Source organism: Callorhinchus milii, unplaced genomic scaffold, assembly GCF_018977255.1.
Source record: "Callorhinchus milii isolate IMCB2004 unplaced genomic scaffold, IMCB_Cmil_1.0 Scaffold21, whole genome shotgun sequence".
NCBI classification, from domain to species: domain Eukaryota; kingdom Metazoa; phylum Chordata; class Chondrichthyes; order Chimaeriformes; family Callorhinchidae; genus Callorhinchus; species Callorhinchus milii.
Genome location: NW_024704762.1, coordinates 8,065,102 through 8,082,753, shown reverse-complemented (window position 1 = coordinate 8,082,753; position 17,652 = coordinate 8,065,102). Strand labels below are relative to the sequence as shown.

The 17,652-nt window shown below is 47.5% G+C and overlaps 1 protein-coding gene across 2 annotated transcripts; it reads left to right on the top strand.

The window, feature by feature from the left end:
- The first annotated feature begins 2,397 nt into the window (after window positions 1–2,397).
- slc25a42 (solute carrier family 25 member 42) lies at window positions 2,398–17,652 on the top strand. 2 transcript variants are annotated; one of them, XM_007898815.2, is made up of 8 exons: window positions 2,398–2,572; window positions 10,268–10,397; window positions 12,977–13,088; window positions 13,833–13,858; window positions 14,861–15,027; window positions 15,575–15,691; window positions 16,116–16,267; window positions 16,839–17,652. In XM_007898815.2, the coding sequence occupies exons 2-8, from the start codon at window positions 10,320–10,322 to the stop codon at window positions 17,162–17,164; spliced, it is 978 nt and encodes a 325-aa protein (XP_007897006.2). In that variant the 5' UTR covers window positions 2,398–2,572; window positions 10,268–10,319; the 3' UTR covers window positions 17,165–17,652.

Below are 17,652 nucleotides of genomic sequence, written 5' to 3'. Positions count from 1 at the left end.
GAAATCAATACAGTATGCCGGCCAGCTGAATATTGGGTAATGTGTGCATTGAAATCTAGTGTTGTAGAAAATATATTGATGTTTTTTAATTTTTTCAAATGTTTTTCAGGGTGGTTGATATTTCCCCCTGTGTTTGACGCCTTATTTTGAAGCTTTCAGTGCTTCAGTGTGAAAATATTGAGCCGAGAGAATAAACATTACCCACCAGTACACCTTTCGTCCTAAATTTGTACGCTAAAGTTAAGTAGTGTGTGAAGATTCCTGTTTGGGCAGGCTGGGAATAGGTGGGGGCACGCAGTGTCAGCGCTCACAGGAAAGAGGTTACCTGCCTGCTCTCACCCACAGATGACAACAACTTGCATTTATCTAGTGTCTCTCATGCAGGGTAGTGTCCCAGAGCGCTTAACAGTGACGGAGCACAATGCTGAACCGGGGGAGGGGGGAGGAAGGTGACCATAGACACGGTCGTAGAGGAAGGCCTTCAAGCGCGACCTGAAGATGGGGAAGAAGGGGGCAAGAAAGAGGGATAGAGGGCGAATGTTCCTGAGTGATCTTAAAGAGGAGAGAGATACGTTTTTAAAGATAACTAACTGAGGGGCAACTACTAAGGAGAGAGGAATAAATTGGCGCAAAAGCCGGCACATAGTAAGATGGGAAAACGAGGAAGGGAAAACATTTTATTAAGTGATTTTTTTTTATTAAGAGATTTTGCCAATTTGAGATTCCTGAGTTTAGAAATCTGACACCTGTGATTTGCACCCCCCCCCGCCCCCCCCCCCCCCCCCCCACATCGTCGTCATGCTTCCCTGTCATGTTTTTAAACATCTGTTTGTAGGATTTTTTTTGTTGACACTGCACTTGTGAGCACTTTGCCACAGAGTGAGCACTGTGCCTTGATCATGTTGTCACCCATCGCATACTGAACTCTTTGTGGCTGCCTTGGTGTTGCCGAGGGTAAAGCTATTGCAAACATAAGTGTTTTCTTTAAAATTTCTGACAGGTTGTTAAATTCACTGAAAGAAACCGCAACTTTGCCTTTTTTCCCTCTACCACACTCTTTCTTCCCTTAACACCACTCCCTCCCCACCCCACCACCACCCCTTCTTGGCTTGCTTGTTCATGTGCTCAAATCCCCCACTATTTTTACTGCTGTCCCTGTTTTATCTACACTGCCCTGGTCATTGCTTCTGTGATTATCCATCTTCTTTCCCGGATTCAAATCTCCATTATTCACAATCTTTCTCCTCGTTTTTGAAATCAAGAATGTGTTCTCTGCCGGGACCTCAAGGCGGTGGAGTTCTTCTTCTCCCTCATTCCACCGTTCCTCCTATTAATCTTTCAAAACTCAAACCTAGTGTCAGCTTAAAACACTCCCTGATTTATCTCCTGTCCTGCGACTCTTTTCAAACGTCTTGCAGAGTGCGTGTCAGCCCCTTCTTCCTCCCGAGGGAAAGACAATCTCAGCCGCTGCGCCAGGGTGTTCGATTCACAGCAGAATGGTCAATTAATTTTTTCCCACAGAATACAGCCAATTCGCTTTACAAGGGTTATCCTGCGACGTGTTTTGTGACATCTCGAAGACATGATAGAAGGCGCTATATCAAATGCAAGGATCATTATAATTATGATTGGTTGGTTGGTTGATTGATTGATTGATACAAGATTAATTGATTGATTGACACCAGATTGATTAATTGACTCCAGGGTGATTGATTGACTCCAGGGTGATTGATTGATGGATTGATTGATTGATTTGATTGACAGCAGGAGTGATCGATTGACTCCAGGGTGATTGATTGATGGATCGATCGATTTGATTGACAGGAGTGATTGATTCGATGAATGAATGATGATTGACAGCAGGAGTGATTGACACACTGGAGCCACGCCCACGGGCGGGCCTCAGCCGGGGTGCCTCACTCCGATTGGCCGAGGGGGACGTCAGTCACTCGGGCTGCGTCATTCTACTTCCGGTGTCAACACCGCCGGGGGCCGCCGAGTGAGGGAAGGAGTGAGTGAAAAGTGACGGTAACCGCGGCGGCGGCGGACGTTTAATTCCCCCCCACACACACACACACACACACAACAAACCTGATCAGCCACGTCCCGTGGCGCTGCTGCGGACAAAACACGTCTTTATTTTAATTTTAGTTAATATAAAAAAATAAATTTTAAATGACATTTTGAAAACCCCGTCCAACGGCCGGGCCTCTTGTCTGATTGGCCGCGCGAGACGTCAATCACGCCGCCCCGCGCGGTGATTGGCTGCCGGTCGCCGCGCGTGGCCCCACCTTCCCGGTCCGACTGTGCTCCCATTGGTCAAGCCGCCTGTCGCTCGCGGCGCCGCCCGGCGCTTTGGACCAATGAGGAAAAGGATGGGTGGAGGGGGGTGGGGTCAGGAGCTTTCGGTGGTGGGGAGGCGTCTGGTGGGCAGTCAAGAGGGCGGGAGGTCCTCCTGTATCCCACAACTCCCCCCTCCCTCTCCCTCCCTCTACACTGTCAACAAAGTTTAAGGCAATGAGACCTCACTCACTCACTCACTGACTGGAGTTGGAGTCAGTCAGGAGGTCAGGTCAGTGTGACAGACTTTACTGCACTCATCACTGGAGTCAAGAGGGAGGGAGGGAGGGAGGGGTAGGGACACAGCCAATACAGAGCTGAGCATTGACTAACTGAGCAGGGCAACACCCAGAGAGGGTGACAGGCACAGGAGAGAGGGAGGGGGGTGACAGGCACAGGAGAGAGGGAGGGGGGTGACAGGCACAGGAGAGAGAGAGGGGGGTGACAGGCTCAGGAGAGAGGGAGAGAGAGTGGGGGGGGGGGTGACAGGCTCAGGAGAGGGTGGGGGGGTGACAGGCTCAGGAGAGGGTGGGGGGGTGACAGGCACAGGAGAGGGGGGGGTGACAGGCACAGGAGAGGGGGGGGTGACAGGCACAGGAGAGAGGGGGGGGTGACAGGCTCAGGAGAGAGGGAGGGGGGTGACAGGCTCAGGAGAGGGGGGGGGGGGGGGTGACAGGCACAGGAGAGAGGGAGGGGGTGACAGGCACAGGAGAGAGGGGGGGGTGACAGGCACAGGAGAGAGGGGGGGTGACAGGCTCAGGAGAGAGGGAGAGAGAGTGGGGGGGGGGCAGGTTCAGGAGAGAGAGGGGGGGGTGACAGGCTCAGTAGAGAGAGAGAGAGAGAGAGGGGGGGGTGACAGGCTCAGCAGAGAGTGGACTGGACTGGGGTCCTGGGCAGTGGTTCTGGGGCTCAAGATCAGTTCAGCAGAGCTCGAGGGAGGAGATTGGACCTGGACAGGACAGGACAGGACAATTCAGGACAGCAGCAGAGCTCTGGTGCTGGGATAGGACAACGAGGGAAGTCCTGGGCAGGGCCAAGACGAGATACAGCACAGCTCAGAGGGTAGCGCTCAGGCTCAACCTGCAACTCTTCAGGTCTTTTGTAAGGGCAAGAGCTCAAGTCAGAGAGAGAGAGAGAGAGACTGTGGAAAAAGAAGTCAGGACAGAAGAGAGCCTTGACATTGAGCAGTAGGACGCCAGGACAGCACAGGGATTGAGTAGTGACTCAGTTATTATTATTATTATTATAACTGGGTTGCAGCAGGAAGCACAGAGAGCCTGGAGTTGGAGTTGTTCAGACTCAACAGAAGAAGGGCTGGTGGCGGTGGTGGTGAAGTAAGTCCCTTTCATTCTGAGGTGCAGCTGAATTCCATTTGACACGACCAAGTTGTTGTCAATCCAAGAAGAGATCTTTCTTTTCATTGTAAAATATTGTCAAGCCTACCTAATCTGGGATAGTCGTTTGGGTGTTGCTGTTGGCTGTTTTGAAATAGCCTGGAGAGAGAAATTAGTATGTGGGGTTGAAAAGGACAGAGGGCTCATTTTAAATTGTTGGTGGGTTTTACGTGTTACTTCAGGGAACGGATGCGATGACATGACATGCCTGTTCTTTAAGGTTATTCATCTTATTGGGTAACTTTGCGCTCGCTGTTTTGGAAACCGAGGTAGTGAACTGAGAGCCACTCAGAGGACACCAGGAGGGTTGAAAAGGATTGCGATTGGGTTAGAAATGAGACATTCTGATCTGGGTGAATGCTAAAACATTATTCAGGTTATGGTGCTGAGCAGGGCAAGCAGTTTATTTTTACTGTCTATACTCACTCAAGCTGTTTAAATGCCCTGGAGGCTGTATGAACAATGGGAATGTGCAAACCTGTATGGAATGTTAGCTGGTCCGTGATCATGGGAAAGCTCAACTCTTGTATATATGGCTCAATATCTAATACAAATACCTTCAGGCACAGAAGCTGTCTGCAATTTAATTCGAAATGTTCATGATAGCAGTTCTGCTGTCTCCTGCTTCACAAATTTTGACTACGGTGTCCAGTTGCAGTGTGCAGGGGGAGCTGCCTTCGCCCGACTGGCTCCGGTCTCCCGCTTGTCCCTCGTGCCCTCTGTTTCACTGTCGGTGGCTGCGCTTTCAACCTCTACATCCCAAAACTCAGCCACACTCTTCCTCTATCTTGCCTTGCCCCCTCCTTCCCGCATCTTCAGGTCACGTCTGAAGACGTTCCTCTTGGATCGTGCCTAAGGTCACCTCCCCCCTCCCCCGGTTCATAGTCAGGCCCCGCCACTATCAAGTGCTCTGGGACGCTACCCTGCATGAGGGGCGCTATATAAATGCAAATTGTTTTTAGTGCTTCTGTTTGTGAGGAATATTGATATTGAGAAGCAGAATGCTTTTCCATTTCAGGCATCTGATTGGTATCCAGCACTCAGAATAATTGTTTTATCTCTGGTTAATGTCACTGTGATAGGATATTGAAAGAACTGGGTAAAATTCGCGTCATGATTGTTTTTCAAAATGTCTGACCATTTGTGTGGTCTGACTCTTCTATGCCCCATAACCTTGTTGATCTTTAGGAGCAAGACTACCAACCGCGGGGCCCAATGTTGTGTGACAGATGTAATGCCCGCTAGGAACTGGGTTGAGACAGGTCAAAGCTCATTTTATTTAGATCTTTCAGAGAGAGAGAGAGAGAGAATTTCATTCCATCTGTGCCTGGATTCAAACCAAATAAAAGGATTATGTGCTTTAACCCACTATGCTTCTTATGCCCAAATTATTACCATAGGAGCGTGAGTTGTTGGTGATTCTTCCTGCTGACTCTTAAACCTGAAGAGATGGTCCTCACTCCAAGTTTCCCCACTGACTTTCTCCATGACTGTGAAAGGTGTTAATTGGATGAGGGTTGGTTCCACATACTTGCCTGTGTGGTCGTTCCCAATGGAGAGAACTTGGGAATTGAGTCTTAGCTCACAGGATGGAAACCTCATTCAGAGGTTGTCCTAGACAATAGGATTTGCACATTAAACCTGCAGGACAATTTTTTATTAAAAAGTTGCTTATCTGTCATTTTTACAAATCGGCAATGTGCTTTCAGGTAGAATCATAGAGAACAAAGCCATTCTGATGTGGGGCTTGAACCCACATCCTTCTGACTCAGAAGTGAGAGTGCTACCACTGTACCAGGCTGACACAACAGCCTGCAGAATACAATCTCCAATTTCCCTGCTCCCTCAATAGTTGTCACTGTATATTGCATGCGATACATGCCTTTGCTGCAGTTATTTCTGGTTGCAGAAGCAGCTGCCGAATGAACGGAATCATTTCTATTTGGACTACTCAGTTATTGTATTATACAAGAAGGACTGTTCCACATCTACAGTCACTAAACAGATCAGTGGTAATACATAAAAGTCCAATGGTATTTTCATTTACTGTAGTGTGCATTACTCTATAAAATTTGTTTCCCCTCCCTATCCCTTTCATGGTTGAATAGCCCGCCTCACACACGACTTTTGGCGTAGAGTTAAAGAGGGAATTTGGGAGCCGAACCTGTCATGAAAGCACCTTCCACATACAGGGATGGTGATGTGCTGATTGGTACTAAATTATTTTTCGCTTGCACAGGCACAATTTCAGTTATACAGACATTGGAGGCATTTTATGCATTTAAAGTAAGTTACACACATAATATACTGCATCGAAGGCTGTGCATATCCTAACATGAGAGATCACTATGCATTTTGTGTTAATCAGCTCAATGTCATCCTTAAGGTTTTTTGTGGCTATTTCGCCCACTAAATACAGTTAGTTTGCAGTGAGCTCTTTGAGCTGTCTCAACGACATGATAAGGCTCTATATCAAATACAATGATAATTACTCAGGATGGAGCAATTACATGGTGTAAGCCTGTTTAGACGTTATGTTAAAAATGCTGCTTCAAAATTAACAGGATCTCTTAAAGTAGCAATTGAGCTGTGACTATGCAAGTTCAAAATAGAGGGTTGAATGAAGAAGGCCGTTTGGCCCAATTGATCTTATCCTGACAGAATACCCAGGCTACCATCTCCCCATCGCTGTGTCAAACTGTTTGGTAAATGTAATGGCCGGAAATTATCACTTTCCTACCAGGAATTGAACTGTATATTGACGCCGGTTGAAAGGTTCCTTCTTAAACACTGGTTTGGGTTTCAGAATCTGTCTTTCATTTGCTCTGGAGCTCGTTTCTGGTCTCCTTGCAAGAGCCGTGGGACGATGTGGGGGATATCTTGTTTGATGCCTCTATCAGAAGCCGCGCTTCAGTGCAGTGGGAAATTTTCATTTTCGACTTCCCCTTAGTAGAATTTAAATCTTTGCATCTGTGTGTGTGGTAGAACTTTTTGTTTCATTTTGTGAGAACTATTTCATTGACACAACATTGAAAGAACAAGAACAACAAGATTACACTTGTATAGCGCCTTTCACGTCGGGAGGACGTCCCAAGGCGCTGGACAGTGTACAGCATTTCACACCCGAGCTGGGGTCAGGGGCGAGAAGGGAAGGGAGGGAAGGGGGGTGGCCGATGGCATGGTCGAAGAGGAGGGTCTTGAGGCGGGACTTGAGGAGGGGGCGAGGCGGAGTGACTGGGAGATGGAATTCCAGAGGTTGGGGGCAGAGTGGCTGAAGGCTCTCCCACCAGTGGAGCAGCCGGAGCCGGCTGAGCGGAGGGAACGGGCGGGTTGGTAGGGGGTTAGAAGCAGAGGTAGGGTGGGGCGAGGCCATGGAGGGCTTTGTATGTGAGGACCAGGATCTTGAACTGGATCCTCTGAAGGATAGGGAGCCAATGGAGTCGGGCGAGAGTGGGGGAGATAGGGTCACGGTGTTTGGTGTGGGAGAGGACACGGGCTGCAGAGTTCTGGATTATCTGCAGCTGTGGAGGGAGGAGTCGCAGGGCGTCTGCATAGTCGAGCCTGGAGATGATGAAGGCATGAACAAGAGTTTCAGCGGCCTGAGAACCATTCCCATCAAGGCTTAGTTTGGTTTCAGTGTCAAAATCCTGTCAAACGGATGATAGCTTTGTTGAAGCACCCAAAGCACTGCCCTTTTACCTCATTTTCATTATAACAGAGCCACTCGAGTGATGCCAAGAAGCGTGAAATGTGACCATGTCAGTGGAACACATTTGTTAAGGGGATGCTTGGAAGCAGATGTTGGCAGTTCTGCTCGTAGCGATTTGACCAATTTTCTGTCTTGCAGACTAGTGAAGGTTGTTATTGTGTGATCTGGGTGTGAGCGCAGTGCTGTTTCTTGGACGACTACAGTGGTGTAATGTGAGCTCACTCCTGGAGTTTGCAGGGCTTGAGTTCAAACCTGCGATTTCCTGTACGAGCTCCTTCACGAACTAGGTGAGGGGGAAATGAGTATCGTTCAGTTCCCTGAGCGGATCATATTTAGGTTGTGAGTCATCCCAGCTGGCAGCTGGTTACAGAAAATCAAAGACAGACTTAGAGAGAACCTCCAAAAGGATACTGGTTTAATTTACACTCAGATTTCTACCATTAGTGTGTCTGTCTCTCCTCTGTCTCTCTGTGTATGCCTGTCTCCGTGTCTGACTCTCTCTGTGTTTCTCACACTGTCTCTCTACCAGTCTGTGTGTCTCTGTGTGCTGCATTGTTGGAGGTGCCGTCCTTTTGGATGAGATGTTAAACCGAGGTTCCATTTACCTATTAGGGTGGACGTTAAAGATCGAATGGCACTATTGGAAAGAGGAGCGAGTTTCTCCTGGTGTCCTGGCCAACAATCCCCTAGAGAGAAAAAATCGATCATTTCATGGCTGTTTATGAGACAGGACCTTGGCAAAGTTCCAGATGAAGAGCAGGGAAGGGACTGACAGATGTTTTCTTTCAAACTGCCGCAGCATATTGGGCAACGTCTGGCAGGATTCCATGCTTATCAGTAAATTGCAAGTTATCGATTATATTAAAAAAAAACAGACTAGTTTTAGCAGCCGCTGACTGAATAACAGGTTTGCATTCTGTACAAAAGGAAATCACTAAAAGCCTGGCCTTTCGATCCAAAACGTGCAATGGCGAGGATTTGGAAATTCGTGAAATGTAGTCTGATCTTTCTTCTGACACGTATGTGTCTGGGTGTGTGTGTTTGTATCATATAATATATATATTAGGCAAGTTTCCTTACTCCACATGCCTCTGTTAACCTAGCAGCAAGTAGGAACCTGGTTGTTAGTTGATTGTAAGATCACCTTTCCAGGGATAATAATCCCTTCAAAAAAACAACAAAAAATGGTCCCTCAACAACAACAACAACAAGATTCCATTTATTGAGCGCCTTTCACGTCGGGAGGACGTCCCAAGGCGCTGTACAGTTGGGTCAGGACCCGAGCAGGGGGGAAATGGTCAGGGTGAGGGGAGGGAAGGGAGGGAGCGAGGAGGGGTTAGAGAGTCGAGAGGGGAGCTGAAGGCTCGGTCAAAGAGAAATCCAGACTGTTTGTGGGACACTGCTGTGCGCAATCTCAAAGACGAGATGAGGTTCTATATCAAATGCAAGGATTATTATTATTAATGTTATACAGTTCTTCAAAATGGTAAAGGATGTAATGCAGCAATGATCTCTCGGTTACATCTACAATTTTGCATAGTTCTATCATATGTCAAAATACTTCTGGGAATGCATTTGAATGAGTCAGGCTCTGTCAATAGATTGACTGTCTGTGTGCCTACTGAGGAACATTTCAAGAATTTTAGAAGTATGTGGATCTGATTTGAAAGACTGGGTTGGAATATGCAACATCAGCGCTTAGGACAAGGGAAAGGGTACACGACATTAGATAGCCCGTTGACATGACAGCTTCGTGCCAGAGAAGCTGTTTCCTTTCATACCCAACTCTTTTGTTCTCAGCCGCTCTTGATTCTAAAGCCCAAATCCCTCCAAGAGTTTGGTATTACTTCCTTACCTTGTTTCTCTTAGTAATGTACAGGGGAGCAGAGTTATACTGTCTTGTTCCTTCCAAATATATCAGTCCACAAACTACTTACCTGCCCAAACATTCACTACACAAAATGTACAGTCGAATCACTTTACAGTTTATTTTGTGAAACACTTTGAGACGTCTCGAAGACGTGATAAGGCGCTGTGTCAAATGCGAGGATTATTATTATTGTTACACACAAACACAATTGTGGGTCACCTGTGAAGCTCTTTGAGATGTTTTGGTTGAAGGCACAAATCAAATGTTTATTTGTCTGTGCTGGACTTTGTGCATTTAGTGATGAAAGCCGTCAGTGAGTCAGTCACTCCTCAGCACGTGGTAAAACTGAACGACACCAGACCCGAGACATTCACCAGCAAGTTAGAGATTAACGGTGACCTTTGATATGGGTTGGTTTGTTTCCCGGGTGAATGCTGATCCTGTGGGTGGTGGGGAGGGTATGTGAGAAAGTTCAAGTGGTGAAGCAGATATCAATCAACAAAAATTAGGGAACTGTGTTTTTACAAAAGTGGTATTTTTTTTTACTTATTCGGTGGCGTCTGCCACATAACCATAACTGCGAAAAGGGAATTGGAGAGAGAGAGAGAGCAAAAATAAAGGGAATCTCTTAATGAGTCTGTGTTCAATCACATCTTGAATAAGTTCCCAACATCTACAGGCAGTAATCGCTCTTTACATTAACAAGTTTATCCTTGTTGGTTTGGGTTTTGAGGCTGAGAAATGCCTACAAGTTGTACTGATCATCAAACATGTGCCCCGTATATTCAACTGGCTTCACTGGTTCCATTGCCACCTGTGAACTGGTTAAGACTATGGTTTTAACTGGGTCAAATGGTTCAAGGCTGGAGTTTTCTTTCTTTGTGACTTTTCTTTGGGACGTCCTCCCGACTTGAAAGGCACTATACAAATGTAATTTGTTGTTGTTGTTTTCAGGAATCCAGTGGCCCCTCGCACTGCCCTCCCTGCATGAGTGAGTGGGGTTGGAATGGGGAATGGTGCAGACGAGAACAAGACGGCCTTTGGAGAACATGCAGCCACCACAGCTAAAGCCGCTGAATCGCTGGTAAGCATTTCAGACAACCACCATCAAAGCTGCTCTATTTTGTTAAATTAACGAGCCTCATTTAGGCCACGGTGAGACTGATGACTGGCTGGCTGGCTCGCTCGCTCCCAGTGATGCTTGTTTGTAAGTTGCTGGTCTTGCAAGAATCTACACAAGACACTGCTGTCATTCAGTTTGGGATGGTGGGGGTGGGGGAATAGAGAAATCCTCTGCTGACTGACTGACTGGTGATGAATGCCAACGCGACTGTTATTTCACTTGTGTCTGTAACTGCGCCTGATGTTTGTACAGTATTCTGTTGTTTAATCCTGTTTGTTTTTCCCCCCATCCTGCAACTGTGATCTCATAGCTCTGTAGCAAGCGAACTGTCCTTGTTGCTCTCTGTCCTGAAGCGACCAAAGTGCTCCCTCTCTAGACACTGAGGCCCTCGCCTGGATGAGCACCAAAATTTGTCTCTTTCTGCCTAGGGTGCTGAAGCTAATTGTCGCTCTTCCCTCCCCAACTCCACATGACTGCTGCCCTGACTGAGATCAGCAGCAACAGCTAACTGTATGAGCACAGACCCATGATTGAACTTTAGTCAGCTTACTGGTGTGTGTGTGCGTGCCTGTGTGTGTGTGTCAGCCCTGCAGAGCAGAGGAGCTCCTTTTGACTGTTTTTTACAGCATTGCACAGCTCTGGCCTCTGTTCAGGTGCAACTCATACAACCTTTCTATCAGTTTCAAGTGAACATTGACCTTGGCTGTAAGCATTAGGAAATAATCTATAAACAACACTAAATGGTTATTGACGTTCTCCCGATCTAAGCCTATGATTCTGAACTTGCTGTAACCAGGGCTTGATGAGGGGCCAGTGTTTTGGTTTTGAGAGCCCTCTCTTTGCATATTCATCTTCTTCCTTTTACTGTGGTGATGGAAACACTCTATTGTTAATTTACCTTGGCAGAGACACACACTCACAGACAGACAGAGAGAGAAACACAGACATCACCACCCACCCCCCACCTTCTCACCATCTTGTTAGAATTTTTCATAAAGTAGGGGGAGAGATCAGGTGTAGCAAGTTGAAGTACAGTAAACGTGTATTCTCTTCCCCTCGTCTTCTCCCTCCTCCTCCCCCAAAAAATGGTCCGTGTTTGAAGACAAAGTGCACCCTGTTCGCATCTCTCCATTGTTTCCCTCCAGACAGCACCACAGTTTTAAAAGCATAATCACTTCTTGTGTGAAATGATCTGTTATAACACCAACGTGCTTTGTGCCCATTTGGGTTGATTAAACATCCGTCCAGCAATCTGTAACTTTGGCAGCTTCTTAATCCACTTTTTAATGGATCTCTCGACTGAAGTGCAACAGTCTCTTTGGCAGAATGGCGGTCGGTGCATTTTATCGTGTTTCAGCCAGCCAGACTCGCGCCTTGTGAATTATTTACTGCCGACAAGGTTAGGAATTTCCGTGACAGCGCCCACACCCATCCTCTCTGAGAGCACAAGGCTGAACTCTGTTTTCTCAGTGTAACAGTGAAGGAGCTTGAACTCTGACTTTGTTGCCTAGCGTTTGACACCCCCTCATCCCTAGGAGTCTGTGGGCAGCCACACACACACACACACACACACACACACACACACACCTGTTATGTTCTACTTACTGTGGACCTTGAGACACATTTACCCACGGAGTCACGTGTAAAGAGCTAGTCCACGCTAGTTTCAAGGGTGACACAAGTCTACATTGCAACACATCTCGGGACAGTTTCTGGTCAATTACTGACCAACTAAAACGTTGGTTTTAGTTGCGAAACAATGAACTGTTCACCGGATATCAGAGCAGTGCGGTCAATATTCCTTCAGTTGTGTGGACTTCTATTTGCTTTATGGTGTATTATTTAAAATCCTTTCCCTTGACAGTTTTGTTTCGTTTTCGGATGAAGGGCTGGGGGTGATGTGGGTGGTGTGGGGGGGCTGCAGAGGGGGAGAAATGGAAAGGTAAAGGGTGTTGAATGCTCCCACCCCCACTCACAAGTGGCTGTTCTTTGTGGGGGAGCTCACATTGTCAACAGATCTGGTTTTGCAATATTCCAACAGTGAGTTTAAAGAACAAATACGTGGACATCTGACCGAGACGAGTGACTCACAGCAGTACTGACTGGAGTGTAGATAAACCCAGCGGCCTGACCTTAATGGCCAGCATTTATTTCCCAACCACTTCATTCCCAGTTTGTGAATAACACTTTATAAAGTTGGCCTCCCTCTGCCACCAAAAACAGGGAGACACAGTTTCATCGGTGGCTGCACTTTCAGCCACTACGCCCTGAAACTCTGGAACACTCTCGCTCAATCCCTCCTTCAGGTCACGGTTAAAGACTCCTCTTCGACCATGATCACGATTACTGTCCCTATCTCCCCAGCTCAATGTCATGCTCTGCCACTGTCAAGCGCTCTGGAACTCTACCCTGCGTGAACGGCACTATATAAATGCAGGTTGTTGTTGTAACAAAGGCAATTCTTGTCAGAAATGCTTTTGAAATCAGTGTTTTTCGCTCTTTCTTCCCCCCCACTGGTCTCTTAAATTGGCCATATTCAGCCAACGAGGGAGAAGAGAAAGATTGTAATAAACCTGATGTCGGGAGCGCTGGCAGGGGCTGTAGCCAAGACCTTTGTGGCACCGCTGGACAGAACAAAGATCATATTTCAAGGTAGGAAGATTGTGGTCACTGATCCTCCAGCAGTGGTAACCACCGCACACTTAGTGTAAACCCAGCAGGATGGACGAGTCTGATTTGAGAGCCCACTCTGCATTCGATTCCTGCTCAATGGGCTTAACAGATGTTGACAGCTGTACAAAGCCAGGTCGAACCACATCAATTTGTAACGTGTTAGAATTGTATCATAAGAGGCTGAGATTTGCGTTTCGCCCACAAAATATACAGTCAATTCACTTTATGGTATATCCTGTGAAGCGCTTTGAGACGTCTGGAAGACGTGATGAGGTGTTATATCAAATGCAAGGATTATTATACATATATTCTCTGGATTTTTTTTAACGTTACCTTGACTGATAACGAGTAACTCCGTGAAACATTCAGCCCTCTGGTCTGTAAGGCTTGGTGCTGTATCTTTGCTCGCAAAGGCTGTCGTGGGGAAGCATCCAAATGTTGTGTGAATATTAAACGCTGTAAAACCGTTATGAATTTGCGCTAAGCATCTGCCTGGACATGGTGCTGTCTTTCACACCCCACTCTGGCTAGCATCGGTGACTGGAGGGAAAAGTACAGTCTATTTTTAAAGTGCTAGAGCAGCAGCTGTTTAATCTAAGACAAACTATTACCTGGCTGTAAGCTTTTAGCGGGCACTGTGCAAACCTCTGCAAACCTGCCCTGATGGAGCCGTTGCTATAGTGTTGTCAAGGCTGACTGATTATTATTTTTCCCTTTTTACAGTGTCTTCAAACAGATTTTCTGCCAAGGTGAGTACTTTCTCCCGCCACCCCCACGTCCTCCCTCCATCACCACCTATCAAACGTAAGTGCATTATGCAGATAAATACAAGGTTGAAAATACGAGGCTCATATTACTCCATGGATGGAGCAAAACTTGTCAAGGGGGAAGCATTGGCTGCTCATTGCCACCAGAGAGCACTCTAGTATCTCATGTATTCACTTGAGGTCTTTGTAAATGGGGAAAATTCTGGTTGTGACAGTGTTGGGCGGGTAAACTCGTGCCTTACATTAAGGCCTAAATTCTTGACGTCATTTTTCTTCCACTCCCTGATGTTTAAGAGCGCTCGACTCGTAAGCGAAAGGACCTGGGTCCGATTCCCGGGCAGGGCGAAACCTTAAGCAAGTTTCCTCAGTCCACACATGCCTCTGTTTACCTAGCAGTGAGTAAGAACCCGGTTTTTAGTCAATCCACAACTGTTTGTGGGACACTACTGCGCAATTGGCTGCTGCGTTTCACCCACAAATTATAGAGTCAGTTGACTTTACCAGTGTATTCTGTGAAGCACTTTGTGAAGGCTCAACGACGTGATAAGGCGCTACATCAAATGCAAGGATTATTATTATTATTCAAGTGATTCTGTTCAGAAAATCTGAATAGATTGTATTTCCTGCTCGTGCTGAACATCTGTTCCCTCCCACCAGAGGGAGCGCTTTCACTGGGGGGGGGGGGGGGTCACTGGCAGCACATGAGGAGACTCTGAACTTGCATTGAGGCCTTTGAAGAGGGAATGGACATGGATTTGGGAATTAATAGGGTTAAGGAGAGAAGTGGAGACATGGCATTAGAATGTAATGGATTAATACAACTGTGGAGAAGGCTGGATGGGGTAAATATACCTGTAACACAGCAAGGGGAAGGGCTGGAAATCCAGGTTCCATCTCCCACGTGGCTGTTGGGGAGATACTTTGGGCAACTTTGGGAACGTTTGAAGCGGACACTGATCGTTGCTCTCTGCCCGCTGCCTGCAGGAGGTGGTGAAGCTGATTTACCGCACGTACCTGAAGGAGGGCTTCTTCAGCCTGTGGCGGGGGAACTCGGCCACCATGGTGCGGGTGGTGCCCTACGCCGCCATCCAGTTCTGTGCACACGAGCAGTACAAGCAGGTTCTGGGCACCTACTGCGGCACCTTTGGGAGGTAAGTAACTGGATGGATTGAGAGCAGCTGTCACCCCTGGGGTAGCCTCCTCACCCTCAAGGACCAACATACATGTGGGAGACAAGGCAGGATATTTGGCAACTGCAATAATGCCCTGATCCTGTTTTTTTAATATATATATATATATATATATACATAGACACACATACATATAAATATTGCAGTGGTGGGAAGATTGGGAACTCGTGCTAAATTTATTCCCCTACCCACCCCCAAACTAACTTAAGGAGAACTAAGGCTAATTGTAGACTAACTGCCCCAGTTTCGAACACTTAACACAGGCAAGGGACTCAAACCTTTGACTTTCAAATCTGTGTGACGTTGTGTTGTAACTGACGGGGCCTTTGCTCACTCGGTCTTTGAGACAAACTCCTTTTTGGGGATGTGGGTGTCATCTTAATGTACTTAACGTCTCCAGTCCTGGGGGAAACTGTTGGTATTAGCTGCCCCTACTTTACTCTGTGTGTTAAAGAATTAAACTTTCATCACAAAAATAATAGCTTTTTTTTTATTCTCCTCTCCCCAGGCCTCTGCCGCCCCTGCCTCGGCTCCTGGCGGGATCATTGGCCGGAATCACAGCCACAATAATGACCTACCCTCTGGACACTGTCCGGGCCCGAATGGCTGTGACACCCAAAGAAATGTAAGTCCTGAGACCACCATTCTGTGTCCATGTCGGTGTTTGTAAGTGGGAGATTGTGGGTTTGAGTCACACACTGGGACTCGAGCTTCGAATCCAGGCTGACATTCCAACACAGAACCGGGGGGGGGAAACTTTAACTTGCCTGAGGAGCTTGGTTTTGATTCTGTCTGTCTGTCTGCCTGTTCCTATGGATGCGATCTGGAAGATACGAATGGTTGGGTGGGGGTGGGGGTTGAATGCACAGTTGAAGAAGGGAGAGTTAGTGTTTAACTGAGAAAGGTCCATTAGCCTTTTCCTGTCTGATTTAATGGGTTTGATTTCTTAGTTGTTGAGTTGTTCCCCCAGGTGGCAGTGTCCCTGTGTGAGTGTGTTTCCGCATGTGCTTTCCCCACCACACTGATGCATGTGCCTCATATCCCCACAGGTACAGTAACATTGTGCATGTTTTTATCCGGACGTCACGGGACGAAGGAATGAAGACCTTGTACAGCGGCTTCAACCCCACCATCCTGGGAGTAATTCCATACGCTGGGCTGAGCTTCTTCACTTACGAAACCTGCAAGAGCTTCCACTCGGGTACAGTGCATCAACGACGACTTGCTTTTATATAGCTCCCCTCGCACAGGGAAGCGTCCCAGAGCGCTTGATGGGAATGTCCCAGTCCCTGCTGTGCAATGACACCTCATTTAACTGAGCAGCAGTTGGCAAGTTACTACAACAACAACAAATTACATTTCTATAGCGCCTTTCACGTCAGGAGGACGTCCCAAGGTGCTGGTGACACCTGGACTATTTTCACTCTTGATTGTGTCCCCCAGAGAGGACGGGCAGGGTAGAGGCTTGGCTGACTTTTTTTACCCCCAGCTCCTGAAACCTGTCAACTCTTGCTGCCCAAGTTCATTCAGTAATAATAATAATAATCCTTGCACTTGATACAGCGCCTTATCACGTCATTGAGAAGTCTCAAAGCACTTCCCAGGATACACTGTAAAGTTGACTCGAGTGTCTACATTGTGGGCGAAACGAAAAAGTAAGAGCAGTCACTGGGGTGCGATACTGCTTGTTTTGCATTACTCGCGAAGCCTGTGGGGAGGGAGGGAGTCATTGCAGGCAGATTGTTACTCAAACCCCGTGTGTTTTGTTACAGAGTACACCGGGAGACCCCAGCCCTACCCGCACGAGCGCATGGTGTTCGGAGCCTGCGCCGGGCTGATCGGGCAGTCGGCCTCCTACCCGCTAGACGTGGTGCGGCGGCGGATGCAGACGGCGGGGGTGAAGAGCCAGCGCTACGACACCATCCTGGGCACCATGCGCCAAATCATAGCCCACGAGGGGCTCATCAAAGGCTTGTACAAGGGACTGAGCTTGAACTTTCTGAAGGGGCCGGTGGCTGTCGGTATCAGCTTCACTACCTTCGACCTTACGCAGATTCTCCTTCACAGACTGCAGAGCCCGGGCTACCCCGAGAGGTAACGCAGAGAACGATTGGGAGACTCTGACCCAACAGAATGAGCCTATAAACCTCAACGCTAGTAATTCTGTGGTTGCCTACAATCAATAAATGCCAGGAAAGGGGGCGCGACAGGAATTTTGACGAACGGGAGTTTGGTTGCGGATTGAAATACTTGGCCTTGTGTTAACCGGAGGCTAATTGCGTCCCGTTGTCCGTGAAATACATTTTCCCTCCCGTTTTACGAGCACGGTGGGGTTGAAACTTGGTGCTTGGTGAGACTGCACAACTGTGGTGGTGTGACTCCGCGAAGGTGAAGTGACCGGACAGTCAGGCTCTGCAGAGGAGGACCTGAGGCCTTGGGTTGTGTGTGAACTTCTGCCTCGCGACTGCCCGTCAAATGCGATGTCATCACAAGCCTCTAAATCCATGATATAACATTTCAAAAATTAAATTAAAAAAGGGGGAAGTTCTTATCAAAAACAAAGCGCTTCTCCTAACGTCTCTCTTT

What these genes read in the sequence shown, in the direction of transcription:
- slc25a42 (XM_007898815.2), top strand. Translation starts at nt 10,320, where the DNA reads ATGGGGAATGGTGCAGACGAGAACAAGACGGCCTTTGGAGAACATGCA. An exon ending in CTAAAGCCGCTGAATCGCTG is followed by an intron (nt 10,398 to 12,976) that starts GTAAGCATTTCA and finishes GGCCATATTCAG; the next exon opens with CCAACGAGGGAGAAGAGAAA. An exon ending in TACTGCGGCACCTTTGGGAG is followed by an intron (nt 15,028 to 15,574) that starts GTAAGTAACTGG and finishes TCCTCTCCCCAG; the next exon opens with GCCTCTGCCGCCCCTGCCTC.